The sequence below is a fragment of the Phlebotomus papatasi genome, chromosome 1 (assembly GCF_024763615.1).
Source record: "Phlebotomus papatasi isolate M1 chromosome 1, Ppap_2.1, whole genome shotgun sequence".
NCBI classification, from domain to species: Eukaryota; Metazoa; Arthropoda; class Insecta; order Diptera; family Psychodidae; genus Phlebotomus; species Phlebotomus papatasi.
This window is the reverse complement of record NC_077222.1, coordinates 94,864,492-94,891,669: the sequence shown is the minus strand read 5'-3', so window position 1 is coordinate 94,891,669 and position 27,178 is coordinate 94,864,492. Positions and strand designations below refer to the sequence as shown.

At 32.8% G+C, this 27,178-nt stretch overlaps 4 protein-coding genes and 1 non-coding gene across 11 annotated transcripts in view; 3 read left to right on the top strand and 2 right to left on the bottom strand.

Annotated features, from left to right (window-relative positions):
• The window catches only part of LOC129809806 (structural maintenance of chromosomes protein 6), a 44,647-nt gene that overhangs the window by 12,252 nt on the left and 5,217 nt on the right, over positions 1-27,178 (bottom strand). For both annotated transcript variants that reach the window (XM_055859911.1, XM_055859913.1), the window contains exon 2: positions 1,566-1,618. The gene's annotated coding sequence lies outside the window, so the exon portion shown is untranslated. The remainder of the gene's footprint in view (positions 1-1,565; positions 1,619-27,178) is intronic.
• On the top strand, positions 431-21,485 carry LOC129809810 (uncharacterized). Of its 6 annotated transcripts, XM_055859919.1 has the most exons (10): positions 431-532; positions 1,164-1,290; positions 6,576-6,710; positions 6,851-7,026; positions 11,199-11,492; positions 11,619-11,869; positions 11,932-12,142; positions 16,387-16,632; positions 17,123-17,248; positions 20,765-21,485. In XM_055859919.1, the coding sequence occupies exons 1-10, from the start codon at positions 459-461 to the stop codon at positions 20,988-20,990; spliced, it is 1,866 nt and encodes a 621-aa protein (XP_055715894.1). In that variant the 5' UTR covers positions 431-458; the 3' UTR covers positions 20,991-21,485. The 6 variants fall into 6 exon arrangements, with proteins under 6 accessions (XP_055715894.1, XP_055715895.1, XP_055715896.1 ...); XM_055859920.1 differs by lacking the exon at positions 6,576-6,710; XM_055859921.1 differs by lacking the exon at positions 16,387-16,632.
• On the bottom strand, positions 10,951-11,022 carry Trnaq-cug (transfer RNA glutamine (anticodon CUG)). The gene has a single exon. It is a non-coding gene; the product is annotated as a tRNA-Gln (tRNA).
• Positions 24,123-25,858, top strand: LOC129809815 (putative uncharacterized protein DDB_G0282499). Its single transcript, XM_055859929.1, has 2 exons — positions 24,123-25,001; positions 25,064-25,858. Exons 1-2 carry the CDS (start codon positions 24,136-24,138, stop codon positions 25,185-25,187), a joined length of 990 nt encoding a protein of 329 aa, XP_055715904.1. The 5' UTR covers positions 24,123-24,135; the 3' UTR covers positions 25,188-25,858.
• LOC129809522 (dnaJ homolog subfamily B member 14-like) lies at positions 26,210-26,845 on the top strand. Its single transcript, XM_055859445.1, has one exon. It carries the CDS (start codon positions 26,210-26,212, stop codon positions 26,843-26,845), a length of 636 nt encoding a protein of 211 aa, XP_055715420.1.

Below are 27,178 nucleotides of genomic sequence, written 5' to 3'. Positions count from 1 at the left end.
TTACGTTTTTGAAAATATTGTTCAAATTTGAGGAGTGAGAAATGTCATCTACACCCCCCAAATGTTCAGAGGAACTCTACTGTACTGTATATCAGTGATATATTGGATATATAGATGTTATATTTTTACAGATGCAAGAATAGAAATATATTGTATTTTCATATTTTATTTTATTAGCTAGCACCTAACAATATGCATTCTTGTGCTTTTCTTCAATAAATACCCTAATTTCTATATCTAGAAATACAGTTCTAGTTCAACTTTCCAAATAAAAGTATAAAAGTATTTATAAAAGTACGAGTGATCAAAGTAGCAAAAAAACAGCTCAATTACAATATCTGTGAAATTCGAATAAGACTTTTCGTTATTAAAATTCCTTCATTGCGATCGCAGCGCCTCCGTGGCGAAAACAAACTAAAAGCGACTGCAGCACTCCTAGCGTCAATTTTAGTGGGAAAATGGAGTGTCAAAGTGATTCAAACAAACTACCTCCCGGTTGGGATGAAAAATATGACCCAAATTCCGGACTTTAGTGAGTAAATTTCACCTTAATCCCTTCCTCAATATTCAGGCTACCAGGAAGTATAGTTGTTCAGATTGTGCGAAGGTGCATTTGTGTGAAAAAATGTGCCTGGAAAGTTTGTTTACATCTCTTCACTTGTGGCACTTCCTTAGATTATTTTGGCAAATTCCTCGGAAATACCTGGGAAAAATCATTGGTTTTTACTTGACAATAGTTTCTGGTGGTAGAAGAAAGGCTTTTTGATTGGGAAATTAATTTCCTGGAGTGAAATGGTGGAATTAGGGCGAGCTATTAATAGGCATGAAATGCGCGCTGTGAAAAATGGATCGATAATCTCCCATCTTCGGAGAGAGAGTGTGAGGGAATGTGGAGCCTGCCCAGTTATGGGGTGGATTTATAGGTGGAGTATGGGGTTTACTCCAAAAGGTCCACGGGTGGGGGATGAAAAATCGATCTGGCGGCAACTGCATCCTCCGTTTTTCAAGGTTATATGCGCACCAAACGAGAAAACCGAATCATTTGGAGCTTCGCACCTTCTGCAGACAAACTTCCTTCCTCAGTCACTCTCACAGTGTGGCCTAATATTGTAACCCTGAGTGCTCTCCAAGTGTCTAACACGGTGATTTTGGTGTTTTTGCAGCTTCTACATCAACTACATCACTAAAACCACAACTTTTGACGATCCCCGGATAAAGCACCGGCAATCTGTGTCTACGGGCACCGGTACTACTAACTACGGAAATTCCACGGAATCAATACCAATGCAGGTAATATTATGTAAGCCCCAAGGTAACCCCCTACCCTTGATGATCCCTAATCCCTTCAGTAATTAGGAAAATCCATCGGAAATCTCACTTTTCACACCCTGCCTTTTCAAAAGCCCAAAGCCCCCCTCCCGGAAGAATATTCCACCTTTTGTGTGTTGGTGTGCGAGTGCGGAAAAAGCCAAAATCAATAATTTGGGGGGCAAAATTGAAATAACATAAAAAGTCAAGAGAGGATTTAGTGGAACTAATAGGGTGGTTCAGGAAATAAGACTTACCTTCTTTCAATCTTATGCCCAATTCTCCCTCAAAGACGATTCCCAGCTCAGGCCTGCAAAAGAAATGAATAAGAAGGTTATTGCCAAAATGTTCCCCAATTTACTTCATGACGAAAATGGGAAGCCAGATAAGCTGGGGAGGAGGAGAGTCAAAATGCGCAATTCGGCATGTTAAATTTTCAAGGGAATTCCCTGTCCAAAAAGCATCAAATGGGGCACTGAATTTTTAAAGATATCGCTTAGGGATTTCTTTGTTGGCCATCCATACAAATTGTATTATATTTTTGAAGTGGAAATTATTCATGAGAAAAATGTTATGACTGGGCTAAGAAATACAAATATGCTTTCACCGAGAAAAAAGGAGGCTGAGATTAACTTTTTTTCGTCATAATTTTAACACTTTTTGGGTGTAAAAATATATCAATATTTTTTAATGTTAATTTTACACCTTTTAAGGGTAAAATCAACATGGAAGAAGGGTAACTTTAACCCATGATACACCTAAAAAGCATAATATTTACACCGTTTTCGGATCAATACTGCAAGGTAAAATTGACATTTCCGGAATGTTATTTTACCTTTCGGATTTCTCTCAGTGTTTCATTATTTTACACGGACTGAATTCTGGCTCCGGCACACCTTTTAGATCAGGAAAATTTCATGAAATCAAAATTCTTACTTCTTTCTTTCTCATACATTTTGCATATGTCTATCTCATTCTTTCGATCCAAATTGGATTGAGCTAAATTGAATTTGTTGTGATGTTTGAAAGAAGAAGAAGAGTGCGAAAGAATGAGATAGTCATATGCAAAGCGCGTGAGAAAGAAAAAGATTCGAATTTCGACTTCAGAAAATTTTCCTGATCTAAAAGTTGTGACGGAGCCATTACGTTTTTTTTCTTTCTCAAAAGTTTTACCTAAGTTTATCCCACTCTTTCGTACTCTTCTTCTTCTTTTATGGTGTCTACATACTAGAATCAATTTTCGTCAAAAAATGCCTTTTTAAAAAAAATTCTGACGTTTCTGCCTACAAGGATAGGGGAAATTTTCTTTAAAGAGGCATTTTTTAAAGAAAATTCTCATAGTGTATAGAATTAGAATTAGAGGACATTAAACATCACGACAAATTCAATGTAGTTTTAGTTCAATTCAATTTCGAATCCTAAAGCCTTCCGCACACCCTTTAGGTCGGTATAATTTCATGAAATATAAATTCGTGTCCCTTTTTCTGTCATTTGCATAAGTTTGTTTCGCTTTTTCAATCTCGAAATTCGTTTGAACAAAATTTAATTTGGTATGAAGTTCAAAAGAAGAAGAAGAGTCCAAAAGACTGGGATATATGCAAAATGTTTGAGAAAGAAAGGGATGTGAATTTCGATTACATGAAACTTTCTCGATCTACTAAAAGTTATATCAGAGCAATGAAAAGTGAATTTAGACATAAGTAAAAGGTTTGAGGAAAAAATATATGTGAATTTTGATTGCACGAAATTTTCCTGATCTAAAAGGTGTACCGGAGCATTTATAAACTATCCTGTAGCTCAAATTGTCCAGGTTCAGAAGCATCACCAGACGAGATTTTAGCAGGTTACTGTTTCCTCATTAAAAAACTAACCTTAAACATACGGCACATCTTTTAGGATTGATCTATGAAAAGTTTTTAAGAAATAAAGGGATTTTAATTTTGACTTATAAAATTTTCCTGATCTAAAAGGTGTGCCGGGGTTATAAAGCATTAATTTCGGCTAGCACAAAATTAAATTTGATCAGTAAAATACTAAGGCTCGGGCACACCTTTAAGATCAGGAATATTTCATGAAATCTAAATTGACATCTATTTTTCTCTCACGTTTTTCATAATGTATATATCGATTTTTCGCACTCTACTTCTTTATTTGGACGTCACGACAAATTCAATTTAGTTCAATCTAATTTTAAGTACAAATGAGTAGGAGAGAAGTTTGCAAAACTTTTGGGAAAGAAAGAGATTTGAATTTAGATTTCATGAAATTTTCCTGGTTTAAAAGGCGTATCAGAGCTATTAAATTCTTTATAAGCAAAAAAATTGAATTTGGTCAGCAAAAAAATCAAGTTTTATCAGCAAATATTTAATTTTGGTCAGTAAAATATAAATTTGATCGATAGAAATTAGAAATTTGAGTTTATTCAGTGAAAAATTAAATTTTGTCGGTTAAATATAATTTTTTCCAACAAAAACTTAAATTATTGGCCAGTAATTGCGCTGACAGACTCTTTCGATTTAGTGAAATTCAGACTGGCTATATGGACCCGAGTGAGTCCGACAGCCTTACATAAAATAGAAGAAGAAAAAGAAATTCAATGAAATGAATTTATATCTCCTTCTCTTTCGCCTTAAGCTGCGAGACGACTTAGTAGAAAATGATGGAAATGGAAATTATGTTTAACCATTATTTCGAATATAATTACGATAAACCGTTTCTCGATTAATCCTCAGGTCTGTCAAGGCCCTTAGATTGATATTCCGATTTAATTTTGTCGATGTACAGTCAAGTTTGTCAAATATGAATGTTTGGGGCGTATATATAGATGATTATCCTCACTCGTAAAATTTGAACGACATTTTCAAAACCGTAACAGAATTCATGTATAATACATTTAGCCTAAATTAAAAAAAATACCTTTAGAAGAGAATATATCAAAATAGTTTATTGTTAAATAAATGGAGAGTATTTTGTTATTGGTTTCAGTCAAAACTGAGGATTGAGTATTCACTCGTTCTGACTGAAACCATTAATATAATACGAAAGTATGGAAGAAAAACTAAAGAAAAATGGTTCTACTTCAGACACCATGCAAAACTTTCTTCACATAACCTCAAATTTTACATTTTTGAATTCAATAATATTGACAATATCTGAGTTCTTATTTGAGGAGCTTGACTGTAAATGAGAAAGCCAATATGACCCCTCGTAGCGAATTGAATTGAATTAAACCTGTATTATTTGTCCCAAAAAATTTTCAGAGCGTAAAGCGGTCTCCAGACTAGAGGTTTAGCTCAGTTCCCGAAGGTCTCAAAATCCTAAATAGCGATCAATTTCGTTGCTTTTTGAGAGCATCAGAGGTCATTTATCTTTAATAATCCAATCCCAAGTTAAATCTTTTCGTCTATGAAATTGAAACCCAGAGAAACTAAAATAAAGTATCTCAGGAATTACATGGATGATAGTGTCAAAGAAAAGCTTTATCTAAATTCCTGTCTTAAAATTTAATTAGAGAATTTGGTACAAATTTATAGTTTTTTATGATCAACATTTTAAAAAAAAACAGAAAAGTATCTAAAATCATTGGAGAAAAAGGAGAATTATTCACCATGGAATTAATTTTTCTACTTATTATGCAGGTTTGCTTAAAAACCTACATTGATCATAACGATCATAACCTTTATAAAACACAGAAATATTCTCTATATTCTCTGTGAAGAAATCTCAATTTGTTGTCCATCCTTACTCTTTTCTGTCTAACTTTTTAGGCTCTTATTTTTCTGAAGGAAACTAAAAAAAACCATACAAATATTTTGTTTTTTTCGGTCTTCCACCAAAAATCTTAAAATTAAGATAGATTGAATGTCAAATGTTACTCCGAACTTTCAAAAACAGAATTTTGAAAGACATTTCATATGTTAGAATTTGATATCTTTTAGAATAAAAAGGAGATTAAAAGAAATTATGAAATGTAACAAATAACTAATAAGATTAAGAGATAAAAAAAATAATGAAAATGGTTTTTATTCCTAGATTCAAATTTATTTTATTTGAATAAATTTCAATTTGAAGGTTATGTGCTACCTAACCTTCCTTTATACACTTCAACTTGTAAGCTAAATAAAAGAATTTGGCTACAACTAAATAGAAATTAGATTGAAATTTTAAATGTGATCTAAGTCTTTAGTTCGAAAGGAAAATATATATTTAAAAATTAGAATTTTTTAATGGAACATAACCTAAAAAAGTAATTTTTTGAAGGTATAAACTTCTAATGTTTATTATGAAGGCAGATTTGATTATTTGAAACATGACTTGTACATGCTTTTTATTATACTTGTACAGTAGACTCTCACTCAATCGGCTCTTTTTCAATCGGGCGACAAATTTTGTTGACAATTTTCACGTTTAATTATGAAGCTAATTCGCTCAAATTCGCTGTAGTTCTTCCTATTTTATCGTGATCCTTTATAATTGAGCGCTTTTTGTGGAATTTACAAAGGCTTTGACGCTAAATTCTATCGCTAAACCGGATGACATTTTGCCCCATATTCCCGATTGAGAGAGAGTCTACTGTATCTTTATCAATTTATGCGCTCATAATACTTTTTCATAACCACAAATTGTGAAAACTTGTTTTGCCCCTTTTTCAATTAATAAGAGGTTAAATATTTGTAAGAAATTCGGTGTTTGCAATTTAGAAATATTTTGCAAAATGTAAAAAGCGTTGGCTCTTTAACTTGTAATATCTTTTCTGTACTAAAGTTTTTGTATTTCATTACGTAGAAATATTTTATTTAAAATTTGAATATTCTTTTCTTGTTTACTATCAAATGTGTGACAAAAATTTCGTCTTTTCTCTAGACTTGAAAGTTTCTTCTATTGTAGAAAATTTTTAAAATGAGAATTTTTAAGCATATTTAATATTTAGTAATTCAGTATTAATTACCATAAAATATTTCAATCTTATCGCGTTCTCTGATTGGCTAGTGCTGGAAGCCATTAAAAATATTGGCCAATCAGAGAACGCCATAGGACTAAATAATTTTATGGCACTTGTTATTTAATAATTCTTTTGATATTTATTCTTTTATTCTTTGAAGTTCTACATTTTGTTAATTTTTGAAAATAGTTTATTAATTGTTAAAAACTCAAATCCTTTTTTATCACCCTGTATCCCAAAAGAACAATGTAAACCGCCGAAGCTGCAAAAATTCTGTAAACTGATTTACCAACTTTCTGTATCTTTCTCCTTCTGTTGAATGTAGCCATTGCATGGATCTCCCTACCATGTTTACCCTGCAAACAATTACCCCGCAGTGCAGCCTGCATTTCAGGGGCCCGCATCTGGAGTGCCCAGTCACTCCGCGAGTCCCTTACTAGCTGCCAAGCTACAACAAATGGTGAGTGTCTTTTTTTCCCGCCACTTTCTTAATTTTCGTTTTTTTTTCTGCTGTTTCTCTCAATTGTAAATTATGCAACTGCAATAGAATTTCCTCTCATTTTTTTTTTAATGACTTTCAATATTTCTGTGATTGCGCAGGAGATGTCTCCGGTCACTCGTCCTCCAACACCCAGGACAAATGCCCATTTCAGTCGCAACAACATCCAGGAGACATCTTTCAGCAATTCAGCTGCAGAGACGGAGGCAGCTGTCGCTAAAATCAACACTATGTTCCCCACCGTCAGTGACACCCACATCCGTCTCCTACTGAAGAAGTGAGTAGCATAACTTTGCTTTAAATCATTGATTTTCTGCATTTTACACCAGGAATTCTGAAGGTCACAATTTTAATGAGGAATTTATGAGAGAAAATTTAAATTATTTTAATAACTATCAAATATTTCGAAATGAACCTTTAATATTTTGACATGATTTTTTTAAAATTATTTTCTGAAATGTTAGTGCAGGTTCTTAAATTGGCATATTTAGAAAAAAAAATTACTAACCATTAGCAAATTGAGTAATCGTATTTTGACGATAAAAATTTACAAAATAATAATATACGAGTAAGCATTTTCGCATATGAATGCTTTCCAGCAAAAAAAAAAAAAACTTTTGAGACGTGAAATAAAATTTTCGTCAATGTGGGGCTACTTTGAAAACCTTGAAAACGCTATTTTCTTGCATACAGTAGACTCTCTCAAATTCGGGTAGGGCGGAATAACCGGCTATCGCCATGTTTAGGAAAAAATTAAATTCATTTAATCATAACTTTTGAATACTTGTTACAAGTCAAATTTGACACAAAGTTACTTAGATGTATTGGCTCTAGATACGTGAAAACAATAATCCTAGAACATAACGCTGGACTACTTAAAAAACTGATTTTTATTAATAATGCAAAAATAACCATTTCGTCGCTACTTTTTACCACTTTTCGCCAGTTTTGTAAAATTTGTAACCACTTCTCGCCACCCACTTGAAAAGAACCACAGTCGGTTATTTTAGGCAATGCAATGAAAAAAATACATTCACCATTTCTCTTTCCTTGTGATCACTTTATTATTACTCTCTTTAAATGATTTTTCTTCACTTTTATTTGAGAAATCAAATTATGGGGCCTTTGCAGAAAGTAAACAATGCAGATTTGACAACTGAGAATGTACGAAGTGAAGTTAGCGTCGCCTATTGAAAAGATATGGCGACAGGTGGTAAAATCAATTCCAGAATATTACCACTTCTCGCCATGCCTCATTTTTATACAAAAATAATATAAAATGAAATATTAATTGACTAAATACAAATTTTATGTATTCCACAAGTGCAATTAAATATTCAATAGACAAATTATTTACCCAAATAGGTATTTTTGGCCTGATGAAAATTTGACGACACTTAGTACATTTGGTAAGAGATGTTGGATTCGATGCACTTGCTTAAAATATTGCTCTAAAAAGTGATCAAAATCGTGAATCGAAAACGAATAATTATTATTTTTCGATTCTATGCGTAGAAGCAGAAACAATGCAAAAAAATTGCGACTCATTTATTTCATAAATTGCGAAAAATAGCGATTTCAATGTAAGTGGCGAGAAGTGGGGCACTGGCGAGAACTGGTGATTCCACCCTATATGGGACCGAAATGTCAGCCGAATTAGACAGAAATTCGGGCGACAAACTTTTTGAAATGCAACAATTTTTTATTCATGTGCATATAGGGCATATAGATATTGAGTTTACACACTCATATATAGTGTAAATTGCATGAAAATCTCTCAATAATGCAAAATCATATCAAAACTAAGACAAACCATGACAAATTTGAGCATATTTGATTCATTTGAAAATCATAATCAAACTTGAAAAATGACAACAAACTTTTTTCAAATGTAACCGCTGCCCGAATTAAAAAGTAGCCCGACCTTTAAAGAGCCGAATTTGCGAGAGTCTACTGTATTTCTTAAGGAAGTTGGGCTTTAACATAATGTAATGGGAATCTAAATAAATTATGGTTTTGTCCATATTCCTTTTAGAAATATGAGAAAAAATCCGTTTTCAATGTAGCCCCAACTCCCCCTACTTAGAGAAGTAATTTTAGAATCAAAGAAATTAACAACTTGTTTGATCAATAATAACAAACTATTTTTAAATATTTTTAATGTGCATAAGTACCAGGCACTTTCTCCTAGTTTTTAATTTTCTAATTAATTTAATTTTCTAGTCGGGTGCTTCCCCGACTAGATTATTTGCAATTTAGAAATTCTCGAGAAGGTGAACAGTCACCAAAAAAATATGGAGTTCTTGAGAAACTTGTCAACGCTCAGAGAAATTGTCTTGCATAATTTTATGTTTTTGCTGTACAGCATTTATTTTTTCACTGGAAGTCAATCTGTTATTAACTAAACTTTGTTCTAATATCATTTTTAATAATGTTTTCCCAAAAAAAAAAAAATAAAGAAATTCGGATGTGGTGAAATAGGGCTTACTGTTTCGGCTGTGTAAGTACTTTTCACCACTCATTTTTCCAAGCATTTTACAAGTGGCGCACCTTGCGGAATTTAGTTGAAATAAGCATAATTTTCAATTGATTTTTATCGAAAATAAAAAATGTGCAAAAAATCATTCAAAATATCCTTATAATTGTCTGGTATCGGTGTTAAATAAGAAAAGTACTGTGTCGTGTACTTTTAGGAGTTTTGGAAAGCTGCTGTTTCTTAAAATTCAATTTAAAAAAGTGGCGAAAAAGTGTTTACAAGGTGGCGAAAAGTACTAAAACATGCATTGTTGCACAAAATGTATTTTTTCAAATAGATGCTCAAAAAGTCCCGTGAAGTCTCCTGGTTCAATAGAGAGACTATGCTTCAAAGCACTTGTACACAAAATTTCATTTTATTTTGACAAAAAGTGTAAGAATTATAAGGGTGTCAACCCTTAAGGTGGCGAAAAGTACTTACTCTACCCTATTCCTTGTACAAACGGTTTAATCAAGTAGATTAGAGTTCCCTTTAAACAATGATGTGCAACTTTTAGTGTCCGGTGCAAAATTTACGGTGAAAATGGGTTGTTCAATGATGGGGTGAATCGTGTGCGATACTAGAAACTTGATTGATCTATCGGACAAATCGCCATTAAATTTTCATTTTCCTCTGGAAGAAAATCTAAGGATTTCCTGGGATTTTGTGGGGTGAGATTATGAACCTTATAAGTAAGACATTTTTTTGGCATAGTTGGAGAATCCATACGGTTTGCATGGTAGTCAGAAAAAATCACTGAACTTGAACATCATTTTTGTATGCGAAAGTTCAAAGCCTCCCCCTACAACGTCTTTCGCAGTGCTACACTATTTCTGATCATTGAAAGATTGTTATAAACGTTTTAGTGTCAAATCTGGAACCAACTATGGCCTATAGCGGGGCACTACTGTAAATCAAAAGAGGAGCGTTGTGAAATTAGTAATTTTTTTAAAGAAGTTTAGTTGCTGCCCCAGGGGAATTCTTCCAGACTTCGCACGTATTTTGGCTTCAAACACTTCATATTTTTTTCCGTTTTTTTCCATATTCCTTTAATAAACCATAGATTTAAGTCACACATTACTTGAAAAAATAGATCAAATTTACTAAAGGGACTAAAGGAATATGGGAAAAATATGGAGTGTTAGAAGTCTGAGTATGTGCGAAGCCTGAAAGACTTCCCCTAGTAACGTTAAGGTTTTAAGTTTTAAGCCATTTCCTTCAAAATATAAAGGAAATATACAAAAAAAAAAAAAACTGCACCTTTGCTAACTGCCCCACCCTCCCCTAAAGGTATTTGCAGTTCAGAAATTATATTTCTCGTGTGAATATCTTTTGAAAAGATTCAAATTATCGTTGCCGGATATTTGGAATCCATATTACTAGAAAACATGCACTAGTTCGGTGTCAAAGGTATAAATTAATATCGGATTAATAATTCTAAATTGACTAGATTGAATATGAGCCACAGGTAAAATCCACTAGTCGTTAAGTGATTCATGTAGCGAATTTAAGTCCAGCTAGTAAATTTTCTTCCTCTAAATGTCTCAAGAAGCGTTTGCGTAGAGGGGTTATCGATAAACTTTAGTCACTTGAAAAGCTCCTTCGGTAGGACAATGCTCGACTTCAAAAGGGCATCACTGGGCAATTAAAAAAAAATGTCGTGTAAAAAAAAAACAAAAAAGCCTAAGGTTCCACCGAGATTTGAACTCGGATCGCTGGATTCAGAGTCCAGAGTGCTAACCATTACACCATGGAACCACGATGACGCATTTTGTCATTGATGAGTCCCCAGCGAAGTGCCTGTTTTTATTTGAATTATTTCTTCTTTGTAAATGCATTTTGATCTTATCTCTAACTGTTTATCAACTCTGCTCTAATGCACGCTGCATTTGGATATAACAAAACAAACAAACAAAAAAACCGCGCATTTGAAGGTATTACAATCGCGAGGCAGTTGTGATAAGTGCTCTACAGGTGGAAAAGCATCCAATCACAACTCCCGGACCCTATTCTACGCCTCCGCCCACCAATCGTCACTTCCACAATACAGCTCTTGGATGTGCAGCCATCTTTCAGATGACACCACCACTTAACAGGGATTTTTCGAGGACTGGAAGTCCAATTTTGAGACCAGGCAGCTGTACCAGTGGCAGCTATGGATCTCCGAGATTCGGAGAGAATTTCCGAAGTTCACCAAAGCCCCATTCTTCGCCAAAGATGAAGCTTAGGTGCTCTTCCTGAATCTTGTTCTTTGATTTTTATTTTAGGTTTTTTTGGGATTGTGTTTTATTTATTTTTTTGTTAAGAATAATGACTTTTGGGGGGAAAATCCAACATGATAATTTTTTCAACAGATACCTGAAGAGTATTTATCCGAAAGCCGAAGAGACGCTTCTGCTGGACATCCTTGCGAATGCTGACAACAATGTACAGAAGGCGTCAGAGGAATTGACCCAAATGGGGTATGAGAAGAAGGATACAACCATCCCCAAAGTGTCAATGCGCAAGAAGGATGAGGCAAAGAATGAGATCAAGAATAGAATTGATCGAGCAACACCTCCACAACTTCCACCAAAGATCAAGACCATGGAGGAGAAGAGTAAATGTAAAAGCTTGAAAAATGCACAATTTGTAGCATTTTTTCTATAATTATTCACAAATTTTCAGTAAAATTGCGCCTTCAGTCGCAGTACAAGGACATTCCGGAGAAGATAATTTCAATGGCTCTGGAGAGTGTTGATTATTCCGAGGACAGGGCACTGGCAATTCTCAATATTGTCGTGCAGGAAGATGACAAAAATGCCAAAGTTGAGAGTGCCGCCGCGACAAAAGTTGAGAAGAAAGTTACCGAAGTACAAGCATCATCTTCAGCTCCAAGGTAATAACTATATACACATGCCCTTAATAAATTTTTCCCACGAAAATTTTAAAGCGAATTTTGGTGAAGGTTTATTTTTCTTTTATTAAGAGACACTCTTTTCTCACTCTCTCTCTTTCTTGTTGAGTTTGTTTGAAGACAAATTTTGCCAATCTCTTTCTTTTTAAAAAGGGAGGGAAAAAAAGAAAATTATTTAATTTGCTTTCTGCACAATATACAGAAGAAAAAATTTGCATGTTATTCTTTCGACATTTTCTTCTCCTCTTTGAATTTCTTGTGATGAAGGATTTGTGAAGTTGAAGAGGATTGCTGATTCTCATTTTTCTATCTCCTTCGCAATCACAATTTTGTTTTATTTCGAATTTTTTACGCACACACATTCATTCTCTTTGATTTCATTCACCAAATTCACAAGGAAAAGCATCTTCCACTTTTCTATTCTCTTAAAATTAAATCACAATAACATTTGGGGAAAAGCTGATGTACGGAACGTTATTTTAAAATTTGAGGTTATGTGGATTCTAACCTAAAAAAATACTGAATCTTTTATATTTATAAAGACAGGGAGCGGAACTCCCTGTATAATGAATATCAAACACAATAAAATACAAAAATGAGTTTTAACTCATTGGAGAAAAGGGTCAAAAATGTATCCTAGAATATCTTATTTTTAGGATATCCTCGAAATCTTATTTTAAATCGATAAATTAAAAATGTGTGAGGTTATGTTCAACTTAACCTCGCAAAAGCAGAACATGATAAAAATCTTAAAGTGACTGCGAAGTAAATTATAAAACTTTTTTTTTTAAATTAAGAGACAAGTGTATAAATTAATAAACAAGGGTAAATGTCCTAATTCAAAACCATTTCCAGATGCTTTAACTTTGGCAGAAGATTCAACACATTACGTTCATATTTTTCCTGAAGAGAATTACATAAATTTGCTCCTTGACTCTTCTAGAATGTTACTGTTTAGTGAAAATTCTTTAGATATAACTTGAAAACTTATTAAATACAAGAAAAAATACGCGAGCGTAAAATGCTTCTATTGGAAACAAATTAATCCAAATGGAGACAAGGGAAATTTTCTAATTGGAGACAAACAGCGTAAGTAAAACTGTGACGAAAGGCTTCCAAAACTTTCTTGAGTTGCTCTTGAGTGCAGGATTTGTTCTTATTCCTGGTCTTTTCTCCTTTCCCATTTAAAATAATAAGAAAATCTCTCCAAAAAACATATTTCCGCGGTTTCTTATTGAATCATTTGCAGACACTTCAGAAGAACCCTGTTCACGAAATAGGTAATTTTTTCATCTGAAGACTTCACGTATCGTTAACAATAAAGATTAGCACTTAATTTAACTAAAATTAACCAGTAATATGACATAAATGTTAAACAAATCGAATAAACAACAATTACCTCATTGTGTTTTTCATTGGAAAACATGGTCGATCGATGAAAAAGTCGATGGTGAAAAGGTACACTTTTAATTTTTCTGAGAAATTAACAAATTAAAATTTGTGAATATGAATGAATTTTCGCTTTATAATTGAAAACATCGCAAACTGTATGGAAAATTTAAGGGATTTTATTGTACATTGTACCGATTGAACCTCATTTTCTAATTTGGTTAATATAATTGAAATTTTGTGAGGTTAGAATCTTTTATCTTTTAAAATAAGACTTCAAATACATTAAAATAATTCTATAATTGCCCTAATTGAGCAAATGTTTGAAAATATTTATTTACATTTGGAGATTTTTAGTTTATTCGAATTTTGAATATATTTTTTTAGGTTATATTCCTCATAACCTCAAATTTCTAAGAAAAGTTTCTTAGATGAATAAGAAATGATCTTTCTTTTGCCTATTTTAAATAAATTAGTGATAACGATCATCAATTTTGGTTAAGAAGTTGTTCTATAATTTGAGGTTATGTATCAACTAACCTCGAAAAAAAAGTCATCTCACATCAAAGTATTTTCAAATTTGTAACATGCAATGCAATATATTGTACTGTACTAAAATTCACAATCTTTATATCATAATTTATAAACAAACACACAATACACATTTCAAATAGTCAAAATCAGTTCCATTTTTGAGGTTAAAATTTGGAATATTTCCAAAAAAAAATATCACCATGTAAAATTTGGAGGTAAAGAATCAGCCCAAACTGTCATATTTACAGTTGGAGTTTGGGATTAAGTTCTTTCGGTTCTTTGCATAAATTTCATCTTTATTGAACCTTTTCTGTTAAATTTTACGGGTTTAAATAGTTTCGGGGAAAATATTGAGTCTATTCAGGGCTTTAGAGATTTATTGATGAACATTTCAGTAAACATGAAAGTAATGATTCTATTCCAAGGAAAATGAACATGTTTTTATTAGCACTCTAAAGGTGGAGTCTACACTCAAGGATGTTATACACTTATGGCAGGGGCCTCTCGACATTTCATTTTTCCATACGTTTTTGCATAGAGGTACTGAAGACTATTGGCAAGTTTTTTCCTAAAGAGAATTGACTTATCAGTCTGATATATTTCAAAATCATGCATTAAAAGCTATCTAAAAATACATTTTTCATAATGTTCGCCGAAATAATACAAGAACTAAGAGGAAATTTGTTTAAGTCGCAGTGCAATAGCTGCAAAATTTTTACAAGGAAAAGTGAGAAATAGCTTCACTTTTTATTAGGCGTGATGGGCCCTTGCTTAAGGACAACATGCAAAAATTTTAAGTTTTTACGTACAACAAATTTCGAAAAGTTTTAAAATTATTAGTTTATGTTGTAATTACCATTTTTTTATTGTTCGAAATCTATGTAATGTAATAACTTAAGATTTTTGCGTTGTCTATAAGTGTATATAATGACCAGCACACAATAACTTTTGTTTGTAAACATGTTTTCAAAATTTCCTATGAGAATGAGCGAGATGACTAGATCTAGATCTCACTCACGCTCATTGAAATGTCAAAAACATGTTTACAAAACAAAAGTTATTGTGCGCTGAGTATAACACCCATAAATGTAGACTCCACCCTACTGTTCACAAGTGCTTCTGCATTATCGATTTTTCTATGTGTTGCTTCCAGTCTGGACTGTTTTTATCCCAGTCCTCACCGTGTTCTAAAACCACTTACAGTCGTGACAAGAACCAATACAAAGAAAAGTCGATTGTGCAGAAACACTTGAGAATAGTAAAATTTAAAAAAAAAAAACATCATTTTTTATTGGATTACCGCCATAAAGGCGCCATGCCAATGAAAAATGAAAAGGAGAAATCTTTCCTCGTGATCATGTTTTTAGTACATGACTGTGCTCATGTTATTCTGCGTTATCGACTTTTTTTTATTCGTTTCTGTCACGACTGTTTTCCTCAGACTTCATCGTATTCCAAAATCACCAAATAGTCATAAAAGGGGAATGGACAAAGAATAGTCGATAATGCAGTAGCACATGAGGATAGACACGACTAAAAAAATATTAAGAGGAAAGATTTTCTCTTCTGATTTTTTTATATTGGAATAGCACCATAATGTACTTATTTTGTTTAATTTAGCTCTTGATTTATAGTACTATTTTAATGAAAAATGATCATGTTTCTTTTAGTACCTTATTGTTCCTTGTCGTGAATATTTGATGGTTTTAGAATATGACGAAGTCTGAGTGAAACAGACGAGACAAGAACCAACATAAAGAAAAGTCGATAATGCAGAAGCACTTGAGAACAGTAAAGTGAAAAAATATGTTCATTTTTCTTTGAAATAGCACTTTAATTTAGCACCGATTTTCCTTACATGTTGTTGTGTTTTCTCATTTATCTTGTGAGAATTATATTAATATTCCATCACTGAGAGAAATCCGAAAAAGTTAAAATACCATTCCGGAAATGTTAATTTTACCCTGCAGTATTGATCCAATATCGGTGTAAATATTACCCTTTGTAGGTGTATTTGTAGTTAAAGTTACCCTTTTCATGTTAATTTTACCCTTAAAAAGGTGTAAAATTAACATTAAAAAATGTTGATTTTTACACCTAAAGGGTGTTAAAGTTATGAGGAAAATAAGTTAATAGCACTCTCTACTATTTCCTCAGTGATTGCATTTCCAAAAAACATCTTTTTGTGTTATCAAATCATTCCAAGTTTCAATCGAAAGTGGAAGATGCAAATGTCCGTTTTCTCATTTGCAAAAAAAAAGAAAACTTTTTTTGTGTTGATGATGTTAAAATTATGTATACAGCCGAAGCAGCAGCACTTCTTCGTCGGCCAAGAAAAACGGCGAGATAAGCAATAAAATAAATGTTGCACAAGAGCAAGAGTGTGAGAGTGTTGTTGATGCACCAACGGCACCATCATCCTCATCAACATCGCCATCCACCAAGGAGGTATCCAGTGACGATGTGCTGGTAGCCGAGGATTCCGGTGCTGGTGTGGATGTCATGAAGAAGCGCCAGGCGAGGCCCAAGGCCAAGAATGACCATACAAAGTATTTATTCCAAAAAAAACAACCATTCACAAAATCCATTCATAAAATATCCTTGATAAAATCATTTTTCCCAAGTGTGTTGCTTTCCCATTTTTCATGTTCAGTGTTTGCGTGTGTGTGTTTGCTATAGTTTCTTTTTTTCGACAAGAGGAAGGATGACATGACGAAGTTTTCATATCCATCCTCCTCTGAATGTTTGTACATAGTGCCAATGTTGACCTTTTCATTGCCAACACTTTCACTCTTTTTCACATTTTTCTTCCTCCCATTTCTTCTCAAATTGGATGATTAATAGACACGCTTCTTGGAGCTCCAGTAATTTTAACTAGAGAATAATTGAACTAACAAATAAGTTTTGTGAAGTATAAATCCCTTAGAGATGTTCATTTAATTTTTCTGTGATTTTTTTTTAACTCTGCATCTGATGTGAATAAAAAGTTTTTCCACTTTCCTGGATGCTAATGAGGACTTTTGCATGAAAATTTTTCAGAGCTGTTGAGACTCAAGAGGAACCTGAAGTGTCCAAAAAATCCGATTTCAAGTCACTAACTTCACGTACAGCAACAGCAGGTCCTAATTCTTCATTGTCCAAAGGACCCAATGATGAACTTCTGCTGTGAGTATTACTTTTTTTTAAATTATTCTAAAGTCGAAACACATTTACACAGAACTTTATCATAAAAAAAATCTATGAAAGCTGACATAGACATAGCAGAAATCGCAAATAAACATAAAAATATAGGGTTTTGGTAGTGGAAGTAAATTAGGTTTTCTCTAGCAATTTTTTTTTCAATTAACTGTAATTTATGTTTCTAAAAAGTCGCAGTAAACTGAAGTTATAGCCTTTTTCTTTTATTTCAAAGTAATATTTTATAGCCGAAAATTTAATTTCTAAGGTTTCCGGCTATAGGGTAATTTGCCTAAAGCGAGACAGTTTGGAAAGGGAGACACAGCTGTGTGGAATGAGAGACACCTCCCTAAAAACTTGATAATAAATCAATTAAATATCTCAATTATCGATAAAAAGATTATTAAACCTATTATTGTGATTATTTGAGAAGCTAAAACTGCAAAAGTCGTTATTAAACACTCAAAGGGTGACTTGCAAGAAGAATTTAAAAAATGAACTGCATGCGTGAAATTCATAACCTTGACACGGTAGTTGTCATTTTTTTTTGTTTTTTTTTATGGAAGTTGCTAGGAACGTATCAAAGTGTTTTGTTTGATTTTTCGGCATAATTTGTGAAATATTATAAAGTCCGCAGTGAAAATCGAAGGTCATACATCCATATAAAAGGTTAATAAAAAATATTTGTGATAATTTGAAGTTAAAAAGGAGAGAAAAGTGATTTAATTTCGTGTTACTTTCAAAACAAGTTTTATGAAATCTTGGACACGTTGATTTTGTGAATGAATTTGGTGGTTTTGTGCAGTGATATCATGTTCACAAGGAAGACTAAGATCCTCAAGTATCCAGAGAAATAGTTGCAACAGCAGTTAGCAGCTGATAAGGAGAAAATCTCATGGAGAAAGGCTGCAAAGATTTCCAGATTCCGAAGACCACTTTTTCTGACAGAATGGATAGTAAATATCGCAAAAAACATCTGGAGAACGACAAAGAGGAGCCTCTACAGAACTCCCAAAGGAAGTTGAAAAGGACCTGGGCGGATTGAGTATCCAAATCTGCTAAAAAGTTTCATTTGCTTTAAAGCTGTAACTGCTGGACAGCGCGAGGCGTCTGTGAAATTTACAGAACCTCTTTTTGGTTGGACGTCCAGGAAGTTCTTGGAAATTAGGGCTCCTGAACTGTTAACCGGACATAAAGGAGGGATTAGCATTACTATCCAATTTGCAAGTATACACAGAAAACCCTCAACATTTGAATTTCTACATATTTCGTATGATATTTTGTCATTAATATCAATATGTCCAGCTTTCCAAAAATTTTGTCCAGCTTTTCAAAATTTTGTCCATCTTTTCAAAATGTGTTGTTTTTTAATTTGATAGAATATTCCAATTAATTGGTTGAAATATCTATTAAAAACTGTTAAGATTCTGTTAGAATATTTCACAAGCAATCTCATGATGCAAAAAAAAAATGAAAAAAATATATATTTATTCGGCTTAAAAATGCATTTGAAATTGAACTTTTTCTTAAGTGTCTCGCTTTCCACCATTCACCCTAACTCCTATTATAGTGAACTTCGACAGCTCTTACTATTCTTTGTATTTCTTGATCTAAATTACTATATTCTTTACATTTTTTTAGTAACGGGATGTATTGAAAAAGATAGGGTAAGTGTCCCTAATTCCGGCCAGCTTGCAATTTCGTCCATCTTTTTTGTTCCTCTAATTTCCATAAATTTCAAATTTTTACTTACTCTAAAAATTATACAATGCGAAAAAGAACAAAAAATGTAGCTACGACAAACGAGATGACGTGAAAAAGATATTGGAAGAACTCCCGAAGGGAAAGGAACTATGAGAATGAAGGTGGCCGAAATAGGGTACCAAAGCTGTGTCTATATTTTTATTCATTTTAAAATGTATTAAGAATGATTTTAGAGTAAATAAAGACGGTAAACTCTTTACAAGGTTCCAAGCAACACTCTTTCAGAAGAAAGAATAAAAAAAAAATCAATTTTTATTTGAAATATTACATTTCAAACTTGTGACTTTGACGCTTGCATGCAACTATGCCGAAATTTGGCACACTTACCCTATGTTTTGAATCTGCCTTTCCAATTTATTAAAACCACTTCTGAAATATTATTGATGAATATTTAATTCAATCCAAAAACCATAATATTTTCAAAATTATTATATTATTATTATTCGGTTTCAAATCTGCTTTCAAAATAAATTTTTCGATCACTACAATAGATCTTATATGTTTTTTCACATATTATTTGCTTAAAAACACTCCCAATTAAATTTTCGAAATTTTCCGGGAGCAAAAAGCTATCTCGAGTGAGATAGCTTTTTGCCATTTTGGGCATTACTGCAGTTGATTTTCAATTAAGTTGATCAAATTGCGATACAAAATGTTACTTTTTTAAAATTATTTTTGTTAGATATTTAAAATTTTATCTCAATATTATTTAAATTTTAGAAGAATACCTTAAAATAAGTCCCTGGAGCGCATAAAATTGATTTTTTAATAGAACTTCGCTATATTATACAGGAATCGAATGTGTATAAAAGGCAGAGATTAATATATGAAGCAGAAAAATATAAATTGGCGTATCTTAGGATAGTTTTTATAAAATAATTGTGATTATAGTTTCAATTACAGCTTCTGGACTACAATTTTATATATTTCTTGTTTTTGACGAAATATTTTCAATACCCGATCGCATTTTCAGACAATCTTGCCGAATATTTTGTCTGAAAGTAAAGTAGCTAGGATATACATCCTGCAAAAACATCCTTGATAAATAATTCAGTGATTCTCAATGGTTTTGAGATGCAAAACCATTTCACAAAATTGAACATTTCACCCTACAACGGAAAATCACCATTTGAAATTCAAAATATTTGGACGCGTTCGGGCAGTTTCTTGCAGTTTTGCAGAGGGCGCTAGTATAGCAAATTTACCACTTGCTTGTGGGAATTCCGTCTGTTCACACGGTTACTGTGATGACCATGTCACATATAAAATTAATATTAAGATTAATACTTTCTGAACTGCGAGAATGGCAAAAAAAGATAGCAATTGTTTTATCTTGCCTCTCTCTCGCATTACCCCTCTGCGTAGAAAGTTGGCAGCCATACAATCGCCCGAAAACCGACCGAATCATAGTTGGCACGCATGGAAAATTGCTCGAATTGCTTGTAATACGATTCAAAAAGCAATTAATACGAACTGTAATATCTTACTCATCGTATTACTCCACTAGAGTGTACTCTTTCTAACACACGTGATATTCCATTTGATATTTTGCATACTATATACCTCTCTCTCTCCGGCTTTTCTTAATATTAATATTAATCTTATGTGACACCACGGTGAAACTTTGCGGCCGATCGGCTACAGGGGCGTCTAGGGCTTATGTCATCACAGAAGTTCTGTGTCAATATGTTTCCATATTGAGGATCACGGTATGAAACTAATTGATTTTCTATCTAACAGAGTGGACTATGTGACCTGGAATGGGGCTAATCCAGACTTGGCTACAGGCAGGAAGCAGGCTGCATTGGGTAGTGACCCGAAAAATCGTTCTGAGCGATCGTATGTGCCAAAGGGAGCCAATGTGGAACTGTGCAAAGGTCCTCGACCTGGTTTAGCCAAAGGAAGCATCTATTCACAGTTAACCAAGGGGCTTCCCGCTGGAGGAGCCTCTGTGATCTGCAATTGAAACACTATCTAGTCAGTCCCTTAAGCACGTGGTGCATGCAACACTCCATTCCTTTTTGATCAACTTTTGAAGATGAAAAGAAAAAAACACCAATCCCGAGCCATATATTTCAGTGGACCGTCCGCCAAAAAGAAAAGATGATTGTGAAAGGCACAGCCCCTCCTTTTCTGGAGGATTTTTTGTGTGGTTTGTGGAAGGGGGGGGAGCAAGATATTTGAATGTCTGTTTGTTTTAGCGTCTCTTGGTGTGTCTCTATGTCCATTCTAGTGAATTTTTATTCATTTACTTTCCCAAAGAAAATTCTCCACTCGTTTTCGTAGCAACAATTTCTTATAATTAACTGAACCCAGAAAAATGCATGCCATATTTTAGAAAAAAAAAGAGAAAATATTTTAATCTCTTTGACGAGTGTTGAAAGTACCTTCAATTTAAAAAAAATGTCTCTGTGTATAAAATGATGTTAATAAATCTGTAGAGGAATTCTCTTGGAATCATGTGTTTGTTTTAATTTAGCGAAAGAGGTTTCCAATCTTACCCTGAAGTAGAGGAATTCTGAAACGATATGACAATGTCATATGACAAATTTTCATAGTTAATTCGGGAGCAGGACATCATTAAAACTCAGTAAACATCGGATGACCATAGCAAGAAGTTCTATGAAGCTCTTTGTAACTGATATGAATCGGATTGTTGATTAGTTCTTGTCGTTCTTGTACTACGCTTACTCCCCATTGCAAAAGAAAGCGGAATAGGAATAACAAGCGAAAAATTCCTTGGAATTTTCCACTATTTTTCCTTAAAAAATCCATAGGAATTTTCCATAATAGGTTCCAAGGAAAATTTAATGGATTTATGCTGGATTTTTTCTATAGAATACATATCAATGTAATTTATTGTGAAATAACCCGGCGGGACCAAAATACATAGTTCACATGACATACAATGTATTTACGACTTATTCTTGGAGGAAAAATACATAGTTACACATGTATTATGTATTTGATGAGGACTTGTCATTCAAAAATACAAGTTCACTCACATACATAGTATAAACTACGTATTTCTGTACTGAGAGTACATAGTTGTACGAAAACTCCGTATAAACTACGTACTTGTAACTGCAAAATAACTTTCAACACACACATACAGACGCACACGACCAAATGGCGACCAAACAAACTTGTCACATGCACCTGCCGTTTTTATTTCCAAATATTGACGAAATTATAGAAGTCACAAGGATTTTAATATATTTTATTCAACCAGAGATAACGAGTGATCAAATTAGATAATCACAAAGTATCATGTTAAAAAAATATTTTCCAAAAACACTCACAGAATGGAAAAAAAAATCGCAGATTTTAGGTTTGCAACTTCTTTAATATTATCACTTCACTGTTTTCTACAGATAACACAGCGTCGCATAATTATTATATTATTATAATCACTGAAATTACTAATAATTGTAACACATAATTTGTAAACAGAATATTCCAATGGAAAATATTTCCTTGTTGTCAAAGCAGCTGACAACACGCCTGCCAACAGCATTTTCTGTCATACGGGGTTTTTATTATATTTACGATGTATGTAATACTACGTATTTACTCTGTAAGAGATAATACTTCACACGGACACACTCACACCAAAGCACACTTCGGGTCTCATTTGGTGCAAATAGTACTGAGTAAAATGTATGGGCGTACATGATGATACTGAGTATTCGTACAACGTATATACACAGTTTATACGTAGTTTGGTCCCGCCGGGAAATTAAATTTGTTGTGGAAGTTAATATAAAACGATAATATTGAGGAAATACCAGAGAAAAATGTGGCACTCCACGCAAAACTTTCTTCACATAACCTCAAATTTTACATTTTGAACTCAACTGTCGTTCAAATTTGAGGAGTTCAAATTTGAGGAACTCGTCTGTAATTTTAACAAATATAAATATCAAATAATTATCGTTTTTATTTACAATAGGCATTATTTAATCTAAAAAATAAAACAGGATCGAGTATAATGATTGATCATGAAACATAAAACATTAAAATAGCAAAATCGATTAAGTGTGCTATTTATACTATGACCACTGTAGGAGTAAGAAGTCAAAATATAATTCAAAATCAAAGGATTATTATATTTTAATCGGTGAAGCTCGAGCAGTAATAATGATACTGCTGTGATGATAACCGCATGATTAGTATTTCCCTATGTAAATTAGCTGGGACAGCGCCATTTCTAATATATAGTCCTGCAAAATATAATCCTAAAAATCCAGATCCAGAGGCTCTGTCCCTAATTAAGTTAGAATCACTGTAAATTGTCATCTAGAATTTCTGAAATTTTCTTATTGGCAATCAATATTGAATTATTTCTGATTTTCATTTAGTTTTTCTTTTTGAATTGGTTACTAATTTAGTAAAATTAATAAATTTAGTTTTATAATAATTAATTAAATAAAATTTATTAAATTAATAATATCACATTTTTTATTACGATTTCAATAACCAAATTTTGATAATAGTCAGTTATCTTTCGAAAAAAAACTCCAGAAGGTGGCTCTGTTACAGAATTATTGATGGGGGAATCACCGGATTTTTAAGTTATTTTCACAGTTATCAGTTCCACAGTGACGATAATAACACCGAGACAATAATTCTCTGGAAATATTCATAAATAAAGTGTTTATTCGCTGATGCTCAATATACCAGTCATAAAAGTAAAAAGTGTATAAATAGTAGCCGTACTCACTATGGCGCTGTTATCTTGTAATATCGTTATCTCGTTATGTTCTCGTAATGTATTTTAGCCGTACTCACTATGGCGTTGTTATCTCGTAATCTCCGTAATCTGTTATCTTGTTATAATTTTTCATTTATAAAATACATTACGAGAACATAACGAGATAACGATATTACAAGGTAACAGCGCCATAGTGAGTACGGCTATTATAAATGAAAAATTATAACAAGATAACAGATTACGGAGATTACGAGATAACAACGCCATAGTGAGTACGGCTAGTAATTTGTAAGTATTTTGAAATAGGGGGTGTGCAAAAAGCTATTACATATACACAGTTCCATAAAATAAATCAGAAAGGCTATTTCATTTGAACCGAAAGACAAACCAAGTCACCATGGTAAACATCTCAAGATCTCAAGAAGAAAGAGAATATTCTCAAGAGCAAGCAGATCTTGTGAGAAAAATCAAGGGTTGCAAGAATCACTATGAGGAGCTGAATATTAAAAGAACTGCTTCTGATGCTGAAATTCACAAAGCTTTTAGAAAACTCTCTCTTCTCATTCACCCGGACAAGAATTATGCTCCTGGGGCTGAAGAAGCATTTAAAGCTATTTTAAAAGCCAAGGTACTTCTTTTGGACCCAGTGAAAAGACAGAATTATGATAATGAGCTGAAGAGGAAAACCAATGAAAGTTACAATCAATCTTCTACATCTTCTAAAAAAGAAAAAACAAACAACAACCAAGAAAAGGCAGATTATAATTTCAATCAATCTTCAGGATTCCAAAAAAGTCAGCCAAAAACATACATGAACAACAACCAAGAAAAGTCAGATTATAATTTCTATCAATCTTCGGGATTCCAAAAAAGTCAGCCGAAAACAAACATGAACAACAATCAACAAAAGGCAGATTATAATTTCAATCAATCTTCAGGATTCCAAAAAAGTCAGCCAAAAACATACATGAACAGCAACCAAGAAAAGTCAGATTATAATTTCTATCAATCTTCGGAATTCCAAAAAAGTCAGCCGAAAACAAACATGAACAACAACCAACAAAATGCATATTATAATTTCAATCGATCATCAGGATATTCAGGATACCAGGATACGAACCAAACGAAGTTGAGAACGAATCAACAAAATTTTGTGTATTTTACATACAATTTTTTTAGAGGATTTAATGTGATTAACTCAATTTCACAATATAAAGGCATTTTGATTTTCGGTTTAATTTATTCCCGCTATAAAATAGTGAGGTGAGTCAATGGAATAATTAAGATTTTTAAAAGAAATCCATTAAAACTATTCCGTTTCTTAGGACGATCACAAACTGGTTGGTAATCACAACAGCTCGCCTGATTCGTTGGACAGTTATCAAGGCATTTACTTCGAGATTTGGACAGGTTGTTATGATATCTTCCTTAATTTTGTGTTCAAAATAGCCACAAGAAGATAAAACATAGATATTAAATATTGTCTTATGAAAGTAAACCCACAAAATTTACCAATTAAATCATGTTGTGACAATCACTAGACACAAAATATTCTATTATTATTTACTATTTAGCTTTCATAGTCGAAAAACTCATGGATACAACATATAAAAAGTATAAAAATATTAAGACTAGCATGAGCTGTATGAACAGTTAGAAACTTCGAACTACAGTAGACTCTCTTAAATTCGGGCATTTGTGACTGAAATGTCACCCGAAATTCTGGCGGTAAACTTTTTTAAAATACAACGATATTTTTGATCTGCATGGACATAATTCAGTTTACATACTCATATATAATGCCAATTTCATTAATATCCCTTAATAACGCAAAATTACATCAAAACTCAGATAAACCATGGAAAATTTAAGCATATTGGGTTCATTTGATAATCAAACTTGAAAAATGTCAACAATTTTTTTTCGAATTCAACTGCCGCTCGAATAAGTATAGCCTGATCTTAAAAGAGCCGAATTAGCGAGAGTCTACTATAATTCAGATTTGCATAACTTTTGTATTTTTTGTATTTGTATTTTTCTTATTAAATTTATTACTTTTCTATAATGAAATAAAATTAAATAATAAATGTCATAAATATAAAAAAAAAATATATTGTGCATTCTTTTCTTTTGGCCAAAAAAATATTTCAAAAAGGCAAAAAACAAAATCATATCTTAAAAACGCATTTCTCATAGCAAAAGTAAAAAATTCCTTTCCATGTTTCTGAAAAGGGGATCACGTTTTGTAATGAGTATGACCCCTCGTCAATGCCGTAACGCAATCCTCATTTTTTTTTTTTGAACAGAGCAGTTGATTTAAAGAAAAACGCCACAAGGAGGCACTAAGTGTCATAAAGAAGAAATTTACATAACCTAAAATTTATCTAAAAATTCCTCCGCGCCTAATTCGTCTCTAAGAAGAAAAATTTTGTGATCTCTAATTTTCAAGGTATTTTATACATTTTTACACAATGGAATGCAATCGTGATGAAGCTGAAAAGTGCATTGACATTGCTTACAAATACCTTCTCGCTGGAAATGAACAAATAGCCAGAAAAATGTGCCACAAAGCAGAGAGACTCTATCCTTCAATTCGGATCAAAGAACTTCGGAGGGCGATTGATTACCATGAGCAGGTGAAACATGTGGAGCGAGTTAAAAGGTGCAAGAACCTGTATGAAATACTGGATGTTTCAACAACTTCCACAAATCAAGAAATCCGGAAGGCTTTTAAGAAACTTGCCTTGGTCCTTCATCCTGACAAGAATCATGCTCCAGGCGCTCATGAAGCATTTGTCAAAGCTCAAAATGCAATGAACATCCTTACGGATCCTGAAAAGAGAACGACTTACGATTTTTCAAGACAACCTACCGGATACCATCAGGATAATGTCAATGCCGAGCAACAATGGGCAGGAAGCGAACATGCCACACAATGGAATGGACCATTATCATTCAACGGATATGGATACGGATACTATTACCCATGTCCGCATCAGATGTATCATCCTCAGGATTACTCAGTTCCCAGCTATTGGTATTGCCATCAAAATTACTATTCTTATTTCAATTCATCTCATGGACTTTACAATAACTGGTATTGTTAAAATTATAAAATTCATACAAGAATAAGCAGAAAACAGAAAACATCAATGAATATTTTGCAATAAATCCTAAATACTGGAAAAAAATCACCCACACTTACGGTATATTGAAGAAGTGAAATATATTATTAAAAAAATGTTATAAAATAATTATATTTTTGGCATTTGGAGTGAATTTATTTAACTTAAAGATGAACTGAATCCAACTGAATTATAAAATTTTTTTAATAAAATATAAAATGAATTTCTCAAAATTTTGATTTTTTTTTAGAACTATATGGGGTAAATTAAGTTAATTCAAAATCTGCTCCAAATGGAAATTTTTCGCTACTCTAA

What these genes read in the sequence shown, in the direction of transcription:
- LOC129809810 (XM_055859919.1), top strand. Translation starts at nt 459, where the DNA reads ATGGAGTGTCAAAGTGATTCAAACAAACTACCTCCCGGTTGGGATGAA. An exon ending in CATGGAGGAGAAGAGTAAAT is followed by an intron (nt 11,870 to 11,931) that starts GTAAAAGCTTGA and finishes ACAAATTTTCAG; the next exon opens with TAAAATTGCGCCTTCAGTCG. An exon ending in CCCAATGATGAACTTCTGCT is followed by an intron (nt 17,249 to 20,764) that starts GTGAGTATTACT and finishes TCTATCTAACAG; the next exon opens with AGTGGACTATGTGACCTGGA.
- LOC129809815 (XM_055859929.1), top strand. Translation starts at nt 24,136, where the DNA reads ATGGTAAACATCTCAAGATCTCAAGAAGAAAGAGAATATTCTCAAGAG. An exon ending in TCCCGCTATAAAATAGTGAG is followed by an intron (nt 25,002 to 25,063) that starts GTGAGTCAATGG and finishes TCCGTTTCTTAG; the next exon opens with GACGATCACAAACTGGTTGG.
- LOC129809522 (XM_055859445.1), top strand. Translation starts at nt 26,210, where the DNA reads ATGGAATGCAATCGTGATGAAGCTGAAAAGTGCATTGACATTGCTTAC.